We start from the raw sequence: 23,500 nt of genomic DNA on the forward strand, positions 1-23,500 counted from the left end.
GGGGATAATAACATGGTTTAAATCATTTATCAGTGTCCAGACTCCCACCCAGCCCGTTAACTTCATTGTGGAAAATAACACAACTTTGTTTGACCGTCTTGTTCCTCCTCCCTCCAAGACCTTGAAGAGAAATGTCTCTGCTCAACAATCTTTATAAGAAGAATTCTAAATGGAGCAAAGTTCAGATATTCGTAGCAGTGGGGGTTTTTTCTGAGTACGAGACAGGGATTGTGGGAGTGGTGTGAAAATTCGCAGCTCACGTGTGAAGTTATTTTAAAACTTTCATCATAATAGTTTTTGCCTTCTTTTATCAACAAGATAAGGCTTAAAAAAGGAAAGAAAATATTAGTAGGATATTATTTATAACAGCAAGTGGGAAATTTAGTTCACAAATGTCTCGCAGCTGACTAACTACCCTGAAACTGCAGCAACAGTTGGTGTGTTTCACTATTAAACTAAAACTCTTATCAGGTAACTCCAACATTTAAAGTTGCTGCTGAATGGCTTGGATTCAATATTTGCAATTTTAATCCTGACTATGATTTTTTTTTTTCCCTGTTTAATGAGCCTAAATGTCCACTTGCACACAAGAAATATTAGAAACCTGTGTGGTAATTTCTAATACTTTTACAGTGCACATTCATGCTTGACAGAGGATGAACCTTTTTTTTATTGAATGAGTTATCACTTACACAAAAATGTACTTCAACTGCAATGATTTAGTACCCTGGCTTCGCCTGGTAAGGTTTGCACAGCCACTCTGAAGGCTGGACCAATCAGAGACCAGTGGGTGCGGCTTCATTAGTGTCAGCTGACTGCAAGTATCCCCAAACCTTATAAACAGCACAATCGTTAACATTTAGACCAAAATATCAAGATTGGCAGTCACTACTATGAGTCAAGTCAAACTTTGATCCTACATTTCCCATGGTGCAACCAGTAGTATCATTTTGATCCTCTATGCCTGTTAAATACCTTCATCTTTCAAATTCCATACCCACAGTTTGAGATTATACAACTAACCTTTCAGTTTTACTGACTTTTATCAGTTATTTGGTGGAGTGCAGCTTTTAAAAAGCTAAATGATTGCAGTATTGTTTTAGCTTGGTGTTCCCAGACCTAAATTCACTACATGAATATGAGGGTCTGGGCATGCGCCACAGGCAGTCATTTGCAGTCGATGCATCCTACTGGGAAAAGACCGCGAGTTCATTTTGAAACTATTGGACTGGCTTTAACCAATTGGTATGTGCCGAAACTCTCCCACTGCTGCAACTGCAATTTGGGGGGAAAAAAAAACACTTCATCATCGCACTTAACCATAGAAACTGGTCACTAATTGGTCCACCGCTCAGATTGGTTTAGAGAACTTTAATGCAAACAGGTAATCCAGACTATAATCATAGCTGGAAATTTAAGCTGTGAGTAACAGTCTGGAAGAGCCAGGCTAGTGGTTTTGGGGGGGTTTTTTGTACAAAAAAAAAAAAAACCGGTATTTTCTGATGTAATTAATGTTACATCCTGAGGGTGGCACAAGTCAGACTTTTGACTTTTAGTTTGGCTTTTTTCCCCAAATGCTTTTGGGATTGAAACTCTTCCACTGTGATTTCTGAAAAACTAAATTTTTGACTCAGTAACAACATTACTATTGTGTGTCTCTTTGTTTAGACAGCCTTTGCTTTACTGTCTTTATTTGTGCAGGAACGGTGCACATTTAGCAAAATTTCTGTTACTCACTTAGCAGTTGTTTAAACAAATACATTTCTTTGGACTCATTTGTGGTTTCCCTGTGTGGTGCACCTTTTAGACTTAGACTGGACCTACTTCTGGTCATGGAGTCGCTTCGTGGACTACATGCAGTGCGTGCTGGCCTTCACGATGGTGGCGGCCTACATCACCTACCTCCTCCTGGACTCTGCGCTGTTCGTGGAGAGCCTGGGCTTCCTGGCTGTCTTCACAGAGGCAATGCTGGGCACACCGCAGCTCTACTGCAACTATCAGAACAAGTCCACAGAGGGCATGAGGTAAAGATTCATGAACGCCATTGACAAAGAGAAGTCTTTTAAGAGCTTTAAGAGTGACATTAGTTTTACAGGTACATGGTACACTCTATGAACTTCCAATACACTCTATTTTTACTAACATTTAAAATAGTTACAAAGGCATTGGAATATTTTCTCTTCTGGTTTTTAATTGTCTATTCAAACGCAGACTCAAATGCAGCACTGTGGAAATATTTGGACTTTAGAAAAGGCAGAAAAAATCAGTACCTAACTCTCAGATCTTTGTTGCCCTCATATCAGCAGTGGCCTGCCAAAGCTCGGTCAAATTTTTTGTATAGTCCACAGAATTTATTAAACATTCCCACTGTCTTATTTTACACAGGCTGCCGTCTCTCAGGCCAAATCCTACCAAACACAAATTCTTGTAGTAGACTGTACATTGACAGATGAGGTGTCTCGAGTGTTTTTGTCGGCTTCCTTCTTTCCCTTTTTTACCAGTCATAGCCACGGCAGGTGAAGGTTAAGGATTTCCACATAAACTACTCGCATATCAGATCTTCTGACTTCTTATCTTTGAAATCTGACCAGTACAACAACTTCTATAGCAGCAGAGATTGAGGTAGATTCACTCATCAGATCTAACTTCTGTTGGATGTCTCCTGGAAGCTCAAATCACCTGATCAAACGTTGTCATTCTCACTGTTCTGGTTTTGCTTTCATATGATCTGATTCATGACTACAAAAAGTTTCAAATTCCCCATCATTTCAAAGGTTAAAGAATCTCTAGCTCATCGCTGACAGATTAACTTTTGTTGGTAATTTCTTAGTCAGGCCTCCCTTAAGATGCCTTTAGAAACAATGGCTGTGCTAGTTTTAATGCATGTCACACTGACACACAGAAGGTCAAATTAACTCGTGGTCACAAATTGCCCCAGACTGTAAAGCATGTCAGATATTTTAAAATTTGTCACCGTGCACATTCTGTGTCATTTCATGTCGTTTTCTGATTGGTTGTAGTTGCAGTTGACTCTGTCAAAGCTAAAGCCAAAGCTTGGAATTTGGATATGACAATGATTGAGTCTAGCCAGAAGGTAAATGGTAATGGGCTGTACGTATACACTGCCTGATCAGCTTTGCAGTCTCAATGCACTTTACACTGTTTACATTCACACACCAAAGTGCTCGCCTGCAATCAGGACCAACTTAGGGTTTAGTGTCCTTTCCAAAAACTCTACGGCACGTGGACAGAAGGAACTGGGAATTGAACCTCTAACCTTTTGATTAGTGGACAACCCGTTCTTTGGTTCTACCATCTGGGCATTATAAAAAAAAAAGACTCCTTTCTCCAGTCTCAGTTTGTACAAGTGGCACCTTTAAACCTAACCTGCAGGCTAACTGCAGATAACAGGTTGGTTCAAGACAGTACTGAGCGTAGCGGCTGTGGGCAAATGTGGGTTTGCAAAATTGGACCTGTGCAGGACTCTGATCTGAAGTAATGGATTCATCTCTTTCCAAGCCTCGGATAAATTGCCCAACGCAAACACACTCGGAGTCCAGACTGGTTATTGACCATCACTGTCTCTCTGTGCTTAACTGTTCAGGCCTAAAGTATAAATGACCCAGAGTCAGTTTGATGGAAATAAAGACAGAGTTTGCCGTATCCTTAATTAATGATAATATCTTTATCCTGATGAGTAATGTTTTATTGATGAGTGCCACTTCCATCCCGGGCAGATCGGAGGGTGTTGCGCTGTAGCGCTGAATAATGACTCCACATTATAATATGTCATGTGATCATTAACACTGACACATGCTTATTATGTATTTCTGGCACCTGTCGAGCAGGAAATGAGGGCGGGGCTTCTGACAATTATCAATTAAGCCAACATGAAAATTGGCCCTCATGTTTGGCCTGAAAACCAATATGGTAATGAGGCACTCTGTCTTGCTTCTATGGCCAATGTATCATTTTGGCTCATTCGTGAAGTTTTTTTTATTGAGACTCTAATTGATTTTTGAAAGCGTATACAGTTTCCAAAATCAATTCCAGTAGCTCTGTGAGCCGTGGCCGAGCTTTTCTGAATGTACGCAACTTTAATTGCATGGCAAGTAGACAGCAGAGGATTTTAAATGCCACATCACAGCATTATGATTGGAAAAGATAAAGATGAAGAAGTTTAAGTTGTTGGAAATAGTTGGAAAGATTGAACTGATAATATCTATATTAAAAGACTTTGACGAGTTTGAGATTGTCCACAGAACACAGGCCTGATAAAAAGCTTGCTCGCAGTGTGTGTCCTGCCTTTGAGCAGTGTGCCCACCTCCCCTTGTGTGTCTCTCTCTCTCTCTCTCTCTCTCTCTCTCTCTCTCTCTCTCTCTCTCTCCTCTCTCTCTCCCTCTCGCTGGCTGCTGGTTGGCCTTCTGTAGCAGGCTGATAACAGAGCTCCAGCAGGGTTGCCTGTCCACTTAACCGGCCATGACAGCTCCCATGCTGGGCTTTTCCATACCCTCTCTGCCCCCTTGCCTTATTTATGTTTGATTTCCTTGTACTTCCTTCTCACCCAACACTTTGTCTACCAGCCTATTGTCCACCAGGCCGTCTGCAGTACGTGGCTGCCGGAGGAGCCCACCTTCACTCACTCTTGCGTTGATAAATCTGGTGTGTTTTGAGTTATTTTGTGATTATTAAGTGTTTTTGTTTAGCCCCACGTCCCATGACATCTCCAGTCAGCTGTGTACTACAGTTTTCCAGAAAGGGGTTTCAACAATCCTTCAGGCAGAGGTTGTAAACCTCACCAGGTGGACGTATGGGTGTATCTAAATAAACAGCCAGGAGCACTTGAGAATGTCTCAAGGGGCAACCAACAGTGACTTCACCCAAAACGGCTGTTTTAAAGCCTCAAGTTTGTATATTGGTCGTCGCGTTTCCAGTTCAGAGCGGTTTGGAGCCGGTAGTGACCATATTTGGGCGAGCTGGGGGAGAGCGAGCGGTGGATCTGACTCAATCTGATTGGAAATATGGTGATACTACGTCCCGCCCACCGATAGCCGTAACCTGACTGTACTACCGGCCTGTCAATCAAACAGACACCCCCCCCCCCAAAACACAGCTTTTTGAGGCTTATTTTATAATTAATGAAGGGATTATTTTTAGATGGACCACTGCAATACTAATAAGAAGGAGGGACTTTTGCTAAAAACACCAAAATGATGAGTGGAAAAGATTTATTGTCTTTGTATTTCACGAGAGAAGTTGAATGGCAGTCTATGGAGCTGAATGCTTTTTTGGAGCCAACCTCCAGTGGCACTCGGTTGTAGTGCAGCTTAAGGCACCTAATTTTTTTTTAGACCCGGAAGCTAATTCCATTTTTCTATACACTCTATGCACTAAACCACAAGTTGCTTGCGATGGCAGGTGAGCACCTTGCATGGAAGCTCTGTCACCATTGATGTGTGATTGTGAGTGAATGGGTTGTCGTTAAGGTGAAAAAGCAAGTGTGGAGCATTTCCCATCAGTTAAAACAGTAACAAGCATTAGACGATTATTGCTTATATTCCTGAAATATCCAAGAGGTATGAGAGTCTTCAGTTTTAGGTCAGATTGCAGGAGATTCCATTCATTTGCTGCACTGAAACTAAAAGCAGTCTTTCCAAGTTCAGTCCTCGCGTTAGGCACCTGAAGAGCCAGTAAGAGGTGGCCCACAGATCCACTGCAACAGAGATGCGATGTATGCTGGTAATTTTCCGGTCAGGGCTTCATAGATATACAGATACCAGTAATTATTACGTCTCTCAGTCAGAGATGGGAGTGGTGAGTATTGTAGCTGCCAGCAGTAATACATCTGAGGGCTGAGTGGTGAACTGAGTGTATAGGCGGCAGCATTTTCAATTCAATTTGATTTTGAGTGCAAAAGCATCATGAGTATGGTGACACTTTCCAAGCACAAAAAAGGAAAAAAAAAAAAAACACCATTAAATATTAATGTCAAGAAAAATTAAAACAGAAAAGTGCAAAGAAACACTTAGAGCCTTTGTCTAAATGTAAGTTTTGTCAAACGAATATGTTCGAAGCTAAGACTTGAAGATAGAGACGATGGCTACCTCCTGAACTCAGACGAGGAGCTGGTTTGAGCCTGGAAACTCTCTGAACCACAAGGACGCCTTCAGTCTGAGAGCACAGCAGGAGATAGAGGCCAGTTTTCTACGTGGAAGTACTCACGACAAAAAAACCAACAGTTTGAAAAAATGTATTGACGCACGAGTTGATCGCAAAAAACGTTACAGTTTTTGTTTTTGGTGCCCACATATCCAGTGAGGTGCAGTCATAATCATAAGTACTAATGTAGCAGTCACTGTAGTGTAAATTCAAACTAGTAGAATACATCATATAAATACAGGATAATTAATAAAAAGTCAATCTTACTCTTCATGATTTTAAATACTTCTATCTGCATTAATCATAGATAACAGCTTTGATAAACACATCTGATTTTTATAAAAAATTATATTGTTTGTGTGCTAAATGAAGATGAGTTGAAATGGAGCCAAAACCGGCTCGAGTGTGAAACTCAGAGTTTAACATCAGCATCAGCCGGTGCACACCGAGCTGACCGACTGCAGAGGACATCGTCATCTCCACTTCGGTTTATTGTTTGTGTCCTCTCCTCCCCATGCGCACAACCTGTTGAGTCTGTCGGGCTGTTGCTAGGTTACTTCACCGCAGCGCTCCATGCCTCTGTGTGCGTGCGGTGATATGAAGCTGTACGGCGAGGACGTCGCACTCTCAAATGAACATTTTAAAGGTTCGAGCTCGGACGCAAGCTTAAGATGAGCTTTGTGTTGAGCTGAGTCTGTGTTTAGTTATGCAGAAGTGAGAGATGAAAGTTTAGGCAGTGAATGAAAGTGGGAATGAATCTAAGAATTTACAGAGGCGACAACAGACAGACAGGAGAGGTAAAGCAGAGTGGCCTTTCCTGTAAATACCGGGAACAAAAAGAAAAAAGCAAAGAAGGAAACAAAGGAAATAAAAATTACACACCAACATCATGCTGGCTTCCTCCTTATTAGTGGCCGAGCCAGCGTGCCCTCGAACATTGAGTGTTAGACTACCTCTCTGCGTATTCAGGCTCACAGGAGGACACTTCTGTAGGAAAGGGATGGAGTCCAAGCAGCTAAGAGAACATATGAATCATATTGGACGTCCTGAGTGTGTGTACACTGCACCTTGACACCTTGTCAAACAGGCAGTAGCATGGCCATTTTTAATCATGAAATATGGATAGAGGTCAGAAGGAGGGGGGAGGAGTCCAACGTTTGTCCCATGAGGACAGAGCTGAAGTCATTTCGTATTTATCTAATTCACCTCCAGGGTCTCTGTTATCCTCCCCGATAATTTTTGACACCAGTAACGACTCTCTTCCCATAACGAGTCCTCGGAGGTTTTCATTAATGCTGCTCAGACATTGTGAATGTGAGAATAGCGCTGCTCCCGTCGGGTTCTCAAATTTTTTTACCTGCTGTCTCATGTCACTGCGCTTCCTCTCCAAACTTGACAGTTTACAGTGATAATGATGGCAGATTGAGTCGATCCCGAGATGTACAGTATGTGAAGTGCTTTGGCTGAATTTTAGATGTGAGATTAATCGTTATGCTGAGCTGCATGTCAGTAACGTGAACTGAACAGTTTAGAAAAAGGGAACTCGGTATAAAGAAACTTGTGTTACTGATACACAGGAATAACAAACTGTGTAACGTCTTTCAAAAAGAGTTTTTTCCTCACCGAGACATCACTGTTTCTTAACTGACACATTTCAAGGCCCGAGTCTGGCATTTCGGCCGTCGCCATTTGGGGGTTTGTGTAACCAGAAGTGACCATATTTGGACAAGCTGACTGCACCCCATGTATGTCATTTAAACCAGACACATTCCCAATCCTGAGTTGCCAATGCAAGGTGCTTGCAACTTGGGGTTCAGTGTCTTGCCCAAGGACACTTCAGCATGTGAACAGGAGGACTTGGGGGGGCTAAACCACCAACCTTATGAATAACGGGCAACCTGCTCTACCATCCGAGCCACAGCCGACCCTGACATTTACCACATCACCCAAACCCTCCAGAAACCAGGGAAAGCCCCGATCTATGTTACAGACCCGTGAATACTTTAGTGTGATGAGGAATCCTAAATCTGACCAGCCAGTCTCTGTTTGGCTGACAGTTACGAGCTGTTTGACTGTTCAACAATAATAAATCCTTGCAGACTTAAATATAATTCTGTTGTAGAAGTGCTGATGTAACTGTCATTGTCAAATCAACTGGCAGCCTTCATTGGTAATGATATTTACAAAAGGATGTGGTGAATGCTCGCCATCCAGCTTGTGTAAACCATCTCTCCAGTTTAGTAAAACCCACCACTTTTTGTTTTATGTTTTTTTTCCACTCTTTGCATGAGTTATAATTCGCCAAATTTTCACCAATATTTTCACAGTAAAACATCCTCTTCATTCTGCAGCTCATCCAGCCCTCAAGAAATAGAGGAAATGTCACAGTGGAACCTTTAAAAAAAGGGCAAAGGGCCATGATCCACTGAGCTGAAAAACAGATATTCAATCATCATAAATTAAGTAATGATATAAAATACAGTGTAGAGTCGCCAAGGTGCTGCTTGTGTTGTATTTACTTAACATAATTAGCAATTCTGAAATTAATTTTCCTTTTTAATAATTTCCCTAGTTTTTAATGAAACAAAAATGACACTCATTTAAGTGCCTTAATGCTGACTGCGCTTTTTTCACTAAAACTGCTGAACATTTTTCTTAAATCTTTTCAACAAGTTGAAACTGAAGTGTGTGTGTGTGTGTGTGTGTGTGTGTGTGTGTGTGGGGAATGAGAGGAATGAGAGGGTATTTTTTGTGTTAACAGTTTTCAGGCTGCTGCTATTATTAGACGGTCTCGACACTGGAGAGTCAGAGGTACATAGTGATACTGACCAGCCCGCCAGAAGACAAAACAACACGCACACACACACACACACACACACACACACACACACACACACACACAGACTCTTACACACACCAACACAAAACAGAGAGATGGGACATGCAGACAGCCAACTGCAGCCTTATAAGGCTTGTGGTTTTGAGCTGCATCCCAGTATGCTAGATAACAGTGCCAGAGCCTTATTTAGCCTGCAGGCTGCTTTCCACACACACACACACACACACACACTCTCACACTCACGTGCTGGGATTGATCTGTATTGGCGACTGATGCCGCCGGGCCGTCACCCCTGTGGCCCGGTGCACGGCGCTGCTCTGGATCACTGCAGCTGCAGAACCTTCATACGATCTGGCCAAACCGCCGCCCCTCCATCTGCTCGAGGCGCCTGCTCTCCTTCTTGTGATACATGAAAATGAATCAATTTGTTTCCTGTTTCTTCGGGGGTAAATCCTCTTGTGCTTCAGGGATGGAATTGAAGTCTTGTTTTGTCCTGCTATGTTTTTCAACATGCCTGCCAAGAGTGAGTTCATACCACCGGCTCAAACCACAAAAAAATGGAGTTTAAAGACATGGAATACTTTTATTTTAAGGTACTTTTCAATTCTCTTTAACATTTATTTAACACGGATGATAATTCACTGCTGGACCACTGTCCAAAATTAACTTCTGAGTCACCGGCCAAGAGGACTCGTAGATAATACGTTCACCGGCCAAGCATACTTTTTACTGGCCAAATTAAGGAATTGCCTTTTTGTGTCACATAAATTTGTTTCAGTACATTTCATTGAGATAATACGGTATACAGTTTAAATACAAACTTAAAGAATAGGCCCGAGTAAAATTTGAAGCAAAATTATTTAAAAAAATTGATCAACATTAAATTGATTTAAGCCTGAATACAACTCAAGAAGTCTTGATCTCAAAATTCTACTGAAGTTGTTGCTATTAAATGTACTTAAAGATCAAACATTACAGAAAACTCAAAGGTTTTGTAAACCTATCCGATGCTTAATCATTTAAAGAAAATGAAACGTCTTCACGAGACTATTCACTTTCTACCACCATCAACCTCTTTACATGGTCAGTGAAGTCGGGCCTTCTGCTCCTGACAGAGTCCAGGGGTTTAATTAACCTCACAGCCGCCAACAGGCAGCCAAGTGACAGTTTAGTTGAGCGGCTGATGTCCTGCACGGTAAATAGCTCTGCAAAAGGAGCGTTCGAGACGGTCTGTAGCTGGTACTCTTTTACCACTGTGTGTGTGTGTGTGTGTGTGTGTGTGTGTGTGTGTGTGTGTGTGTGTGTCGGAGCACCATGTGCTAACTGCTGAATTCTAAGAGATACGTACACTAACATGTATAACAGCTGGAGAAAGACGATAAGATTCAGAAAATGAATACGACTGTAGACTCCACTAAGTCTGTTTAATTAGATGATATGACAACAAAAGAAAAAGTAAGTCTTTTTAAACAAAATATTTACACACTAAATACATCTGGCTTCCTCAAATGTTTGTTTTTTTTCCATAATATGCTTTAACTCTGAAGCTGTTAATACAATTTTTGTTCAGATTGGCAACAGCTGGAGCCACTGGTGCAATCTTAACCAAACTATAGCTGTATTACTAGCTATAGTGTTTACAGTAAAACATATGCAGTAATATATGTAACTAGAATAATTTATTCTGTTTAGCTGTTCAGTGTAGCTGCTGTCCAGCTTAATCAACCAACTGGCAATGTTAGCATGTTAAATTTAGCACCCGTTTAGAGTGAAAAATAAACAAATGTTAAAATGCTGTTTTTGTAAACTAATAGGAAGAATTTAAGTTATATTTCACACAAAAAACATTGCAATTTATGAGTCTGAAAAGTGAAGCCAGTGGAGAAGTGTCTTAAACTATAATACCTCTGAAGGCTCTATTGACTCCAAACAAACCTCTGGCTCCAATAGACCCTCCATTCAGAAAGTATCAACTTCTCTCATAAAATAAAAAGTCAATACACTTTTTTACAGAAGTCAGTATGATGTTATTCAGTAAAATCCCTCCTTCTGGTGGTCCTTGTGATAATGAGTCCTTAATAATTCGATATTAATGGGGGCGGCTGTGGCTCAGATGGTAGAGCGGGTTGCCCACTAATTGAAAGGTTGCCGGTTCAATCCCATGCCTTTGGGCAAGACACTGAACCCCGAATTGCTCTTGATGCAGAGCTCTTGCATGTGTGACTGTATTGCTCCGGATGGCAGGTCAGCAAGTATGTGTGTGAATGGGTGAAAAGTGTAAAGTGCTTTGACAGCTCCAAGGTGAGGAGAAGCAAAGATGAAGCGCTGTTTAAGTGAAGACCATTTACCATATATATTAAGGCCAAAATGAAAGGTATGATCGGGGCTGCTGTGGTTTGATTGACAGGTCCGGGATGCATTCATGTTTTCTGTATAGATGGGCATGCGTTGTGTCCTCAGGGTCTCAGTCATATCCACCCTTTGGTCCTCCTCAGCTCGGTTTAATATGGTCATTTCTAAAAACGACTGTGACCACTAATATGTCAAACCCAAGGCCCTTCACAAACCAGTGGGTGATGTTATGATGGAATACCACTTGGTTTACCCCTGAAACTATTAGTTTGCTGCAGCTTACGATGCTCCAGTGTTTACATTCTCTACTACCTAAGTATATATTTCAAAATTAATGAAACCCTGAAACTTGCTTTATGCACAGGCTTAGTAATGAATTAAGGAGTAGCTGGGTCGACCTAATCCTGTGTCTTTTAGAAGTTATACAGCTTTACTTGTCCTCCCTTGTGGACATTACTTTGTCAAAGTAATTTTTTATCCTAAAGCACTTCCAAAATGGTTGCAGCTCTGTGCCAATCCATTCATCTTGGCTTAAAAAGCCTATAAATAAATCAGACAGTCTTGCTTTAACCTTCACTGTGCCACTTTTCGTGCAAAGCACAAAGCCAGTGTTTCTGCACAATGCATCTGCAGCCCATGGTAGAAATGTTCTAGTCCGGAGCAGCTCTACTTTTCCGCCACCATCATTTCAACCCCGAGCTCATTGTGCTTTCTCTCTGCCTCCTCCTGTATGTGTCAGGGAAGTAGCCAGACATGTCCCCCCCCCCCCCCACACACACACACACACACCCCCCCACCCTCCCTGTTTTACCTCTTGTTAGGGAACCAGCAGAGGAATCGATCAAACACAATTCCTGCCTCTCTCATCATTACCTGCAGGTACACATCGTCATATAGGAGGAGGAGGAGGAGAGTGAGGGGGGGAGGGGGGGTTCGCTTTCCACAGAGCTAACAAGCTCCTTTCTGAGAGAGAAGAGTGTGAGGAGGACAATAGGTAGGGGGAAGGCAAATGCAAACAGATTGAGGGAGGTGAGGAGATAGTGGAAGAAGTTGGTAGGAGGTTGAGGAGAGAGGGAGGCATGCTGGAGAGAGTGGGCTTATGATAAAAGACAGAAAAAAAGAAGTGGAAAAGGAGGCCACAAGGGACATTTGGAAAAAGATGAAGAGCTGAAGAGAAGTGAGAAGGAAGTGTAACGAAAATGACACTATTTTCACAAATTGGCCTCGCAAATGAAGAGGTCGAAGGTGAAGCTGGGGGCATAAATAATGCCAGAGGGGATTTAGTGGCGATGCTTTTACCCCAGCGGGGCTAAAACTGAGATGGACAGTTGGGGTTAGAGTCAGTCCAGCCGGGACAGAGACTCTCATCCCCCCTTTATATTTATAAAGAGCTTTCTAGAAAAAAGGGACTCATCCTGCATTCTTCATCGTCACACCGCCATGACACCTTCTGCCGGGATCCCATCTTCATGCTCTGACGTGTTTGTTTCAGGATACTCTATCGGAGAATCCACAAGGGTCGAGACAAGTAGCAAAATTCAGTAATGCTTTCACCGGACGTACTCGACTCCATGGGTTGATGGTTGTAACCTTATCGTGAAATTAAATTGTCACAGTTGACATGTTGGATGGGGTTGCCAGGTTAGTCAAGTTCTTCCACACCAATTTAAGAAAAGCATTTTTTTATAGACCTGATTATGAGGACAGTGTAATATGATTGTAGCGTTAACATGGGAAAATAAAAATAAAAAAACTAAACAAATACCGTAATGGCACCTTAATATGACCCCCAAAATATGAAAAGTAACACTACACATAAAGTACAAAGTGTGACTGCGATTGATGGATGATTTCTACCTGCACCCTAGATTAAACCAGTTTCATAATATATATATATAGATAATATAAATAGATTTTAGTTCCCAAGCTTTAAAAGATAACAAACTGTCAAACAAACAATGTATTTCAAGGACACTAGTGAAAACTCTTGATCAAGAAGTCTGTTGGTGATCAGTTCCACAGTAATGTGATGCCAGATTCTTTAAAGTAATGTCACCGATGAATTTTTTTCGCAGTAAGTTTCCATTTTTCTGGTACCAGACCCAAATTCACAGATGGCTTTGCTCAAGTGGGGATTGTTTCCAGTTGATGCATGCTTGAGTTAATTTTGAAACAATTGGAGCAGCCTTTAAGCAATAGCATGGACGGCCATATGACGTATGTTATGCGCCAAAACTTGCCAAGCTGTAAACCACAGAGACCCTCTGTGGGCAGAGTGGGTTGTTTTTTTTCGTCACACCACGACACCGACACTGGTTGCTGATTGGTCCACCCTTCGGAGTGGCTGAGCCAACCAGTGTGCGAATAGAGTTTCCAGACTGTAATCACAGCAAAGACTGAAACTGTGAGCAAGAGGCTGTTTTCATTACTTCATTACTACTGAAATTGAATTCACCTCCCTTGCAGGTATATCATAGAGGATGTGTTCTACCTCACCTGAAATACACTACTAACATCAGAAGAAATTGTTGTATTGAATATTAGGCTTACATTGATTACAGGGGAAAAAACTGTGTCACTGTATTGTACAGCACAGGCCCGGTGTTTCAGGAGATCGGCGAATCTTTAAACCTCCATCCAGTTTTTTCGCTGATAGCGAGACGAGACGTGTCGGGTTCGGTCTCAATCAGCTCAGCGGGGGACATTGATTGAAGAGTCACATTGTGCAATGTCAGAAAAGAAGAAAACCTGATGAACGTTTACAGCAAGAGACAAGTAGCTTAATCAGTCACAATCAGGTGCTGAGGGTAAAAAAGAAAAGACGACTGCACTTCAGGTTAGTTTCATAATCACCATTTGGACACGTGTTACTCGACATTGTCAGCCTCAAGTTGAAGCCCTTTTTCCTACTTGTATTCCATTTCCCTCGACGAACCCCTGCTTTGTATTAAGGTAAAATCAGGAGTCTCGGAGACCTGTGTAAATACAACCCAACTATCTTTGATGGATGTGTATCCACCAGTGGGGATAAACCAAGCCTTTAAATTCAGAGTAGCACTTGGCTAAGGGAATAAAATATCCTGCAAAGCTTATTCAAATAGTGCTGATCAACCAAACCAGCACGCCTCAGTGAAAGGATTTCAAATGTCTCAGGCAGGCAGGTAGGAACATCGAAGTCCTGTGTGAGTGTGGTTGCATTGTTAGAAACAGTGCTGCCTCAGTCCTTTCTTTGTCAGCATTACCTGCATGTATCCGTGCCTCAAGCAAGTTTTTTTTAACTACAAAAAAAAGAGTGAAACACAAATAGAGCTCTGCAGAAATAGATAGGTGTGTTAATGCTCTCAGAAACTGGTGTAGAAAACAGCCAGAACCACCGTCAGCAACGTGTTTAATGGACCTTTTAAAGGACATTTTAGCAGCGATGTCCTCACTTTACCTGAAAGCAGTTGTGCAGTGTGTCTTGTTCTATTTTTGGAGAGTATGACATGTACATAAAGTTGTGCGTTTGGACCCGAGGGCTTAGGTCTTTTCCTACGTTTCTTTTTCTCTTGTTAGAGTTCCTTTTCCATCTCATTAGCTGAGTTCGCGGTGCTTTCCAGTGCCAGGAGACGAGGAAGATTATGCTTCGAACTCTGCCAGCTCAAATCACACGGGAGGCTTTTTCTGCCGGTCACTAAAACAATAACTGTGTTATTTTACTGTCCTGGATCGTCTCACGAGCACGCTGAGCAGCTCACTGTACCAGAAGCGCTCTCATGAGTTTTATACTTAGAAATGTGCCACAGGATGTGGAGTTGGAGAAGAATCATTATTTCAATTTCCCATGGTCGGCATTTTGGCAAATCTGCTACTTCCCGTCTTGTCTGAACTGATATTGCATTTCTCCGACTGCCTTCCCTGCTGCCATTAACACGCACCATCAGCGAACAAATTAAATTTAGAGAGAAAACATCAAAATCAGATGGAAATGTATCCAAGATGCATCACAATTCTGATCAAGTTTTGCTCGACAGCGGAGTGGTGAGGGTTCGTTGGCTGAGCAGTGAGTCACTGGTTCTGAACCTCCACTGCACCATATTTCACAACTTTTTCCACATTATTTATTATGTCTGTCTCTGTCTCTAACAAATTAAAGCAAATTTGCCCTCCCCACATTTGTTTTAAAAGGCTCATTTAAATCAGAGGTGGATCTATGGAGTACCAAAGTGTCCAATATAAAATGCATATATAGCAATGAAATAAATAATCACATTCATTATTTGGCCCTTGTATATATTTCTGAAGAATTCTAGCAAGTTTTCAGATTTCTTTTCATAATACAAATTTTCATTTTGAATACCTGTCTTTAAATGTTTATTATTTATTTCATAATAATATTTTTGACATTGCAACCTTCCATTTGCCCTCCTCCCCTTTTGTTTTCATAATGTTACTTTATACTTCATAATGCTAATATTTTTAATGATGTTGCAACATCTTTCCTCCTCTCAGCTTCCAGCATATAACACCTAATGTTCTTAAGATACAAGTTCAAGGACTGCCGTCTAATTCTGCTGCTTAACTTTGCAGTCAGACTCGGCACATCTTTCAGCCTGAATGCCAGACATAAATTCAACTTCATTTTATGTCGCAACTGCTAGTAGCTCCTGTCTGCTAGAAAAAAAATAACGTCAGTTTAATGTCAAAAGAGATATGATGGAATCATTTTTAATGACTTGTAATAAGTTGAAGTGACATTTGATTTTGACGACCATTGCGCAGCAGTCATTTCAATCTTAGAACGTTAATTTAGGAAAGAGTGTCCAATTTATTCGAAGCATTTTTTTTCCCGTCGTTAGCAGGTCAAATTATCACAACCTGCCCAAAGCATGATTTTTTTTTTTTTATCCTGTTCTATTTAAGAAGACTTAGCTGGCTAAATGTAATAACAGTTGTTGAGCTTGTTTGGTCAAGAAGGCCTGGGGCCTGTATTTGACTGGGACTGAATGGTAAAAGTGTCTTATTAATAATTTCTGTCAAATGAAATAATATCCATTTATTTTTATTCCTTCCTTCCAGTATCAAGATGGTGTTGATGTGGACCAGCGGCGACACCTTTAAAACAGGCTACTTCCTGCTCACCCAGGCTCCCGTGCAGTTCTGGACATGCGGCCTGCTGCAGGTCTTCGTGGACTTCACCATCCTGTTCCAGGTCTACTATTACAGCCACTTCCCGCAGAAACCCGTGTCCCACACCGTCTCCCACACCACTAGTGCCAAAGCCCTCTGATAAACCTCCGCAAAGCTCTCTGAGGACTCTTCTAGAAAACAGCAGCAGCGAGGAGGCACTTCGAGAGGCGCTGCGGACATGTAAACACACACTAGTGCCGAAGCACCTTGAGATGATGCAGACTGCTCCCCCTCACCTCAGAGTATACACGAAGACACGCTCACAAATCAGGCATGAACATGCACAACGGACGGACCTGAAGGACACTTGTTACACTCAAACTCGACTTTCTTTTGGTTGAATTTATTATCCTGCTGACGTCCTCTCGATGCGGCAGAATGCATGCGCCTAGGAATGCAAACCTCTGAAAGAATATACTCTTGAATCAACCTGTGCATGTGGGGAATATTATGCACATCCAAGTTCATCAACACGCAGTAAAGATGAACTGAAATCAGAGCTCAAGGAAACGTGGACCGGCTTCTGTCGTCCACTTGCGCTGTTGAATGTTGCATGGACCCTCTGCCTTAAGACACACGCACATGTTCAAACATGGCTTGCTGCACTACCAGCAATATAAATGTCATGAATCCATGAACGAAACGTTGCTGAATGTACAAAATGGCAGTTGTTCTTTCCTTGTTTTCCCCAACAGAGTGGAGAAATGCTGGTCAGTCTACCACTTGTTGGACAGATGGTCGCCATGTGCTGCCACACTCATTATTTTCGGATAAAACTAACAAACCAGAAGGCAATCAGACTTCACCAAAAGAAGGAAGAGTCCCCGAGGTTTGGAGATGCAATGCACCGACTTCTCAAAGCCGTCAGAGGCCTTGAGACGAGCAGAGAGGCAGAGAAATTCAAGCTTTGTCAAACAATGCCAAGATTTTCGCACTGAAAGCTGTTGATGACATTTTGTGCATAATTTTCATCATTTTTCATGCCACAAATCCTGAAATATATGCTCCGTGCAGCACAAAGTGAAACGAGGACAAGTCGGCTTGAGTTGATTTCAGCACAACCTTGTTAACCCTGAGGGTTTATGAATCCTGTCCACAAAGGTGCAGCAGTGGTTTCTTCTGAGTTATGAGGTGGCACACGAACGCAACACGGGCACATGCTTGTTGTGTAGCTTGCTAGTTGGTTACATCTATTGTCTGTATAATTAGTTGTATTATCTGCCAGGGGCTAACAATCCAATGTGGTTTGGTACCCCGGGCAAAAGTTTGCTTTTGCTCCATTCAAGCTGAAAACATCTTTAGGATGTTTAAACCACGGTTTCATGGCGGAGTTGATTCAGTGAGGTTAGCAGCTTCTCGTTTTGTTGAATTCATGCAATATTGTCAGACGAACTCCTGTTATACAGACCTGGGAGGCGTCGTGCTTTATTCTAATTAGAGCCCGAATGATCCTGATTCCAAAATGAATACATCGACAGAAATGTCATCATCAAACACTTGGGTCAAATATATTTAATGGAGGCAGGATATTTTACAGTTTAACTATAGTTTATTGTCTAAAATGACATCAATGCATTAAAACTGCAGTGTAATCATTTTAAATTATTAGTAATCTAAATTACTCCAAGAATCTTTCGGTGCATTATGTTATGTAAAAAAAACTTTTGATGTCAGATCTTTTATAGGCCAGTACCGATATCTCTGTTAGAAAATAATTGAATTAATAAATAAGTCGGGCTCTAATTCTTAGTCCTTACCTTATAATGTCCTTCTAGTCCCCACAATATACCATGTTTTTTGTGCTGCTTATTTGATGCACTTCACGTACAAGTGAAGTCAGATACAAGTACACTGTACAGCTTTTTCTTAAATCAGGTGTAATCAAGATAATACTGAATTTGAATCAGACTTAACTTCCAGTGTTGTTGGCTCTGTTGTATTTTGACAGCACTTCATTGTGGAGTTTGTAATTTACCAAAATTCCTCCTATTCCAACTTGACTGCTCATATTTTAGACTGTTTACAAAGTGAGAAAGAACAGTGAAGCCAAAATACCCCCGAAATGCAAGTTTGCGTAGGCGACGTCGTTTTGCAGCCAGAGTCCATGCAGGTGTGACTGGGGGGTGGAGAAGTCGTACCAAGGCCCCGCCTCCGGCCCCGCCCCAAATAAGAGCACACACCCTTTGACCATGACTGTTGTTGGACTGTTGTTAGACTGTTGTTAGACTGTTGTTGGACGCTCACGCTGCCGATTAAAACAATTGATCTTCATGTTATGTGGTAACTGCTAGTTGTCGAGCTAGCCAGCGACATATGAAGTACTTTTTCCCGTACTTGCCGGCTAAAACATGAAATTAATCTTTAGGTTTGTAGTTCAGCTTCAGAGAGTTCAGATCCCTCAGAATAGGAGTTTGTGCAGTTTTACTGTAGAACAACTCGTTTTGTAGTTTGAAACGGATGACGATAAATGACACGGTTAGGAAATGAACACTCCTTACACATTATATACCGTTCCTGAACGCAGGTTCCCAGGTGCTGTCAATCACAGCTGTCAATCGTAAAGACATACAATCTTTTGATAGCAAGTTTCTCATCAATAGCAAAAACATCTGAAAAATGAAAACTTGAATAAACATCAGTGTAATGAGAAGTACCGAACATGGGAGACATCATATTTTGGTAAATCATTATTTACGGTAAACTTTTATTTGTGTTCCATCTGCTAATGTGGAGGGGGCGGGGCTTATAACCTGAATTACACTCAGCCACCAGGGGGCGATCAATACATTTTGGCTTTACTTCAGGGCAGCTGTTATGTGGTTCATCTTTACATTTACGTATTATAGGTTTAACAATAAAACATGAATGCGGCATTATTTTTGTAATTTAATGTTATCATTCCTTTCAGCAATAATAACATTATATGCAAGTTAATGGCTGTGATCCAGGACCACAGTAATATTTTTGTTAGCTGGTATAATTAATAGAAATGATGACCAAAGCTCAAATTGTAATGAAGTGGAAGTCTCCCCAAAAGAGACAAACTTCACTGACTGACACTGCTCAGTCAAAATCATACATTTACCTCCATCATATTGACAGTGGACCGCACTGACTGACCAGTTTTATTATTCATAGAAAATTCAATAACATCCTTTAATATCCAAACTCATGACTCGCCGTCACTGAGTGGTGTTCGGGTCAGATTGTACTTATCATCCTTTTGCCATAAGGAATTAATTTCCTGCTCGGAAGGAGAAGCAGCCACATAACATGATGTAGAGTTTCCTCTGTTATTTTTGTTTTTGTAATTTTTTTGTCTGGGGAGAGGAGGAATGCCAAACCGGGAGGTGAGTGACTGTCAGCCCTTCAGTGAACTGTGTACCAGAGCAGACCTGATTCTGTCCTCCTTTTCGATGCCTCAAGAAACTGAAACTTCTCTTTTGTTCCGCTGGGACATGGCAGATAGTTTTTTCATGGGTTATTTTTTGTCTGTCTTAAATATTTTTTTTTTAAAAGACATGGTGGGTGACTCTTTGGTATCCTTGTAGTTTGGGTGCACTTCTTGTGTTTACATCTATACTTACCCAACCTATTTATTTTGTTACCTTTTTTATTCTATCATCTTGCCAGTGTTACATCTTTTCTTTACCCAGACGGTGGTGAGCGTGACTGTGTTGTGTGGATTATGTGTGATACCAGACTGGATCAAAAAGACCTCGGAGTTCCACCTTTGTTTTTTACTGTTTCAGTCCTCGTACCCGATTCAGTTTTTTTACTTCATGTTTTGTATCATTTATTTTATCCTGTGAAGGTATTTTCCCGTAGAAACTGCCAATATTTACATTATCTTACCTGTGAAACCATAGTTTGTACAAAAAATATCCTTCCATAAGTATGCTTTTGTATTTTTTATTATGTTAAATCTCTTGGATTTTGTTTCATTTTTCTATTAAACCGACAGACCACCTCTGCCACCCATCAACACTTGAGGCTGATAAAACACCTGGTATTGTCAAGAATCTAAAATGGCATTGTTGCATAATAAAGAGGACATGGAGAGACTTGTGTCTTTTCTTTTTTTTTTTTTCTTCTATTGATGGAGACGCTTGTGTCAGTTGTGCCGACATCCGAAGTAGCTCCCATCAGCGGTGCAGCTCTGGCAGACATCAATTGTCAAATAAACAATTAGCCCGCCAGTCCTTCTTTGGGCTTTCGGCATATGCCCTGTGAAGCTATAACCAGAACATAAATTGTGCTCGGCTTTCACATGAAGCTCTCCACTGGTACAGAGAGGAGACGGTACACAGATGCACCAGACAAGAAAGGGTGAAAAGAAAAAAGAAAAGACAGCTTTCAAATGCAGAACCAGATTCATAATGCTCTCTTTTTGAGCCTTCTACTGCACCATTAACCAGGACATATATGCACCCTATAGATTAGGCTTCATTTGCACATTGGTTTTTCATTTTTGTTGATGTAATTTGTTTGAATCAACCTGCTTAACAAAATCATGATCTAAGAAGAAAAGCTGCAGCACAAAAATACTCTTAAGAATATCTTTTCTATGATGCATATGAAGTGAAGCTACTTACACCACATGGGACCTCACTGACAGAAATGCGTTTAAATGTTATCTCTAATTTAAACTCAAAGTTGGGAACTCTTACACAATCCCCTCAAAAATATTTGTTATTGTTTTCAGGGCCTTAGGGAATTTGAGTGGGTGTGACAGAGCTTCCCTGTGCGATGAATACAGACAAATGTCTAGTACCAACTTCTGCAAATCCTCCAGTGCCTTGTGTTTTGCGTGTATTGATGGTGTCACTTCAAATCTCTTTCCATGTGCATCAAACACGACGTGATGGAGAAGATTCTTAGCAATGTGCTCCTCTAACTTCAAATTTACTTACAAGAATTGAATATGTTAAACCGAATGACATAATATGTATATATATACATATGTATATGTATATATAGTATGTTGTCCAAAATATCCCAAAAAATTTAAACTATAGTATGTCGTCCAAAATATCAAAAAGAATTCATACTAAAATATGTTGTCCGACATATCCAAAAACATGTCATACTAACATATGTTGTCCAAAATATTCAAACATTTTTTATTTCATTTCATTTATATATATATACCATCTAAAATGTCAAAAAAATGTCATACTATAGTCTTTTGTCCAAAATGTTATGAACACGTCATGTACCCGAAATATCATAAAAATGTCAAACTGTAGTGTGTTGTCCAAAATCAGAATCAGAATCAGCTTTATTGTCCAGGTATGTTTACACATACAAATATTTTTTTCTCTCAAGGTACAAAAACAGAACCAGATATAAATAGACACATACAACATAAATAGACATATCTACAGCTAAAAAAAAAAACATATATACACTTAAATGGTGCAAAACACCTCATGCAAATAGTGATGGTGCAATTGAGTATAATGCAAATGGTCCAGTGTTGTTAAAGTACATTCTCGATGATGGAGTGATGTTGGACTCCCACTTCAGGTCCTTGGAGATTGTGGATCCCAGAAACCTGAAGGTTTCCACAGCAGACACAGTGTTGTTGAGGATGGTGACGGGGGGGCAGCGTTGAGGGGCTCCTCCTGAAGTCCACTGTCATCTCCACAGTCTTGAGCGGGTTCAGCTCCAGGTTGTTCTGACTGCACCAGAGAACCAGCTGTTCAACCTCCCGTCTGTATGCAGACTCATCACCGTCCCTGAGGAGGCTGATGACCGTTGTATCATGTGCAAATTTCATTCTATAGTATGTCACCTGAAAAGTCATAAAAAAGTAATTATATAGTATGTTGCCCAAAATGTCATGAAAATATCAAAGTGTAGTATGTCGTCAAAAAATTCATAAAAAAGTCATACTATAGTATGTCGACTAAAATGTCATAAAACGTCATACTCTTAAACCTCTTAAAAAAATGTCATAAAAAGTCATTCTATAGGATGTCATCCAAAAAGTAATAAAAATGTCATAATACAGTATGTCGTCAAAAATATCATTAAATTGTCATATTATGTCCAAAAAGTCATAAAAATGTCATACTAAAGTATGTCGTCAAAAAAATTCATAAAATGTCATGAAAATATACCAATATGGTCTCCTATTGAACATGCTCACCAGAATGAACTTTGCATACTTTATTGTATCCACTTGGGAAACCTACAAACCCAAAGGATCACTGATAAATATCACTGATAGACAGCAATGTGTCTGTGTTATGGATGTTAAGCTACATACCCAGAGTATTTTGTCACCAGGATAATGCTATATATATGAATGTGTGTGTGTGTGTGTGTGTGTGTGTGTGTGTGTGTGTGTGTGTGTAGATATATATATATATATGAATGTGTGTGTGTGTGTATATATATATGAATGTGTGTGTGTGTGTGTGTGTGTATATATATATATATATATATATATATATAAAATGACTGACCTTGAATTGATCATTTTAATTTGACATACTGAAAATGCTGCTTGTGCAACACTTTTGTTGCATTGATTGCGACATATTTTATACTTTCTCTGCTTATTAGGGGACATGCCCGTCCTCCTTCTGACTGACCAACATCCGACATGAGGTGCCAGCTGCCTAGATTAGGAGGGAGCATGGGCGCAACCAAGTGTACAATTGGGAGGGGGGAGTCAAACAATTAGGGTTTCCTTTACAACAGGAAAAAAATTAAAATTGAACAGCACATAACAAGAGACAGAACTGTTGACGGTGTTCATAAAAGGAGAATATAGTTAACATATTTTCGACTCTGTATTGGGGGGACAGATTGGTATTTTCTCAGTATTGGGGAAGACACAACCCCCCCAAAAGACAGCGGTTGCACCCATGTTCACAATATTCTCTCACTGACTCGTTATTTGTGTTTTTGCCTTCGGAAAACATAATATTATATTATTTAGGCGGAAATAAATTGCTGCTACAAGGTGAA

At 40.7% G+C, this 23,500-nt stretch overlaps 1 protein-coding gene across 2 annotated transcripts in view; it reads left to right on the top strand.

Annotated features, from left to right (window-relative positions):
- Window positions 1-20,583, top strand: part of LOC138214634 (solute carrier family 66 member 2) — a 34,500-nt gene extending 13,917 nt beyond the window's left edge. For both annotated transcript variants that reach the window (XM_069176390.1, XM_069176391.1), the window contains 2 exons: window positions 1,808-2,024; window positions 16,409-20,583. In XM_069176390.1, the coding sequence (XP_069032491.1) occupies window positions 1,808-2,024; window positions 16,409-16,619 (428 nt within the window). In that variant the 3' untranslated portion in view covers window positions 16,620-20,583. The remainder of the gene's footprint in view (window positions 1-1,807; window positions 2,025-16,408) is intronic.
- Window positions 20,584-23,500: the final 2,917 nt, after the last annotated feature.

This window comes from Embiotoca jacksoni, unplaced genomic scaffold, assembly GCF_022577435.1.
Source record: "Embiotoca jacksoni isolate LCO1_2020_lvr unplaced genomic scaffold, fEmbJac1.0.p SCAF_7, whole genome shotgun sequence".
Taxonomy (NCBI): Eukaryota; Metazoa; Chordata; class Actinopteri; family Embiotocidae; genus Embiotoca; species Embiotoca jacksoni.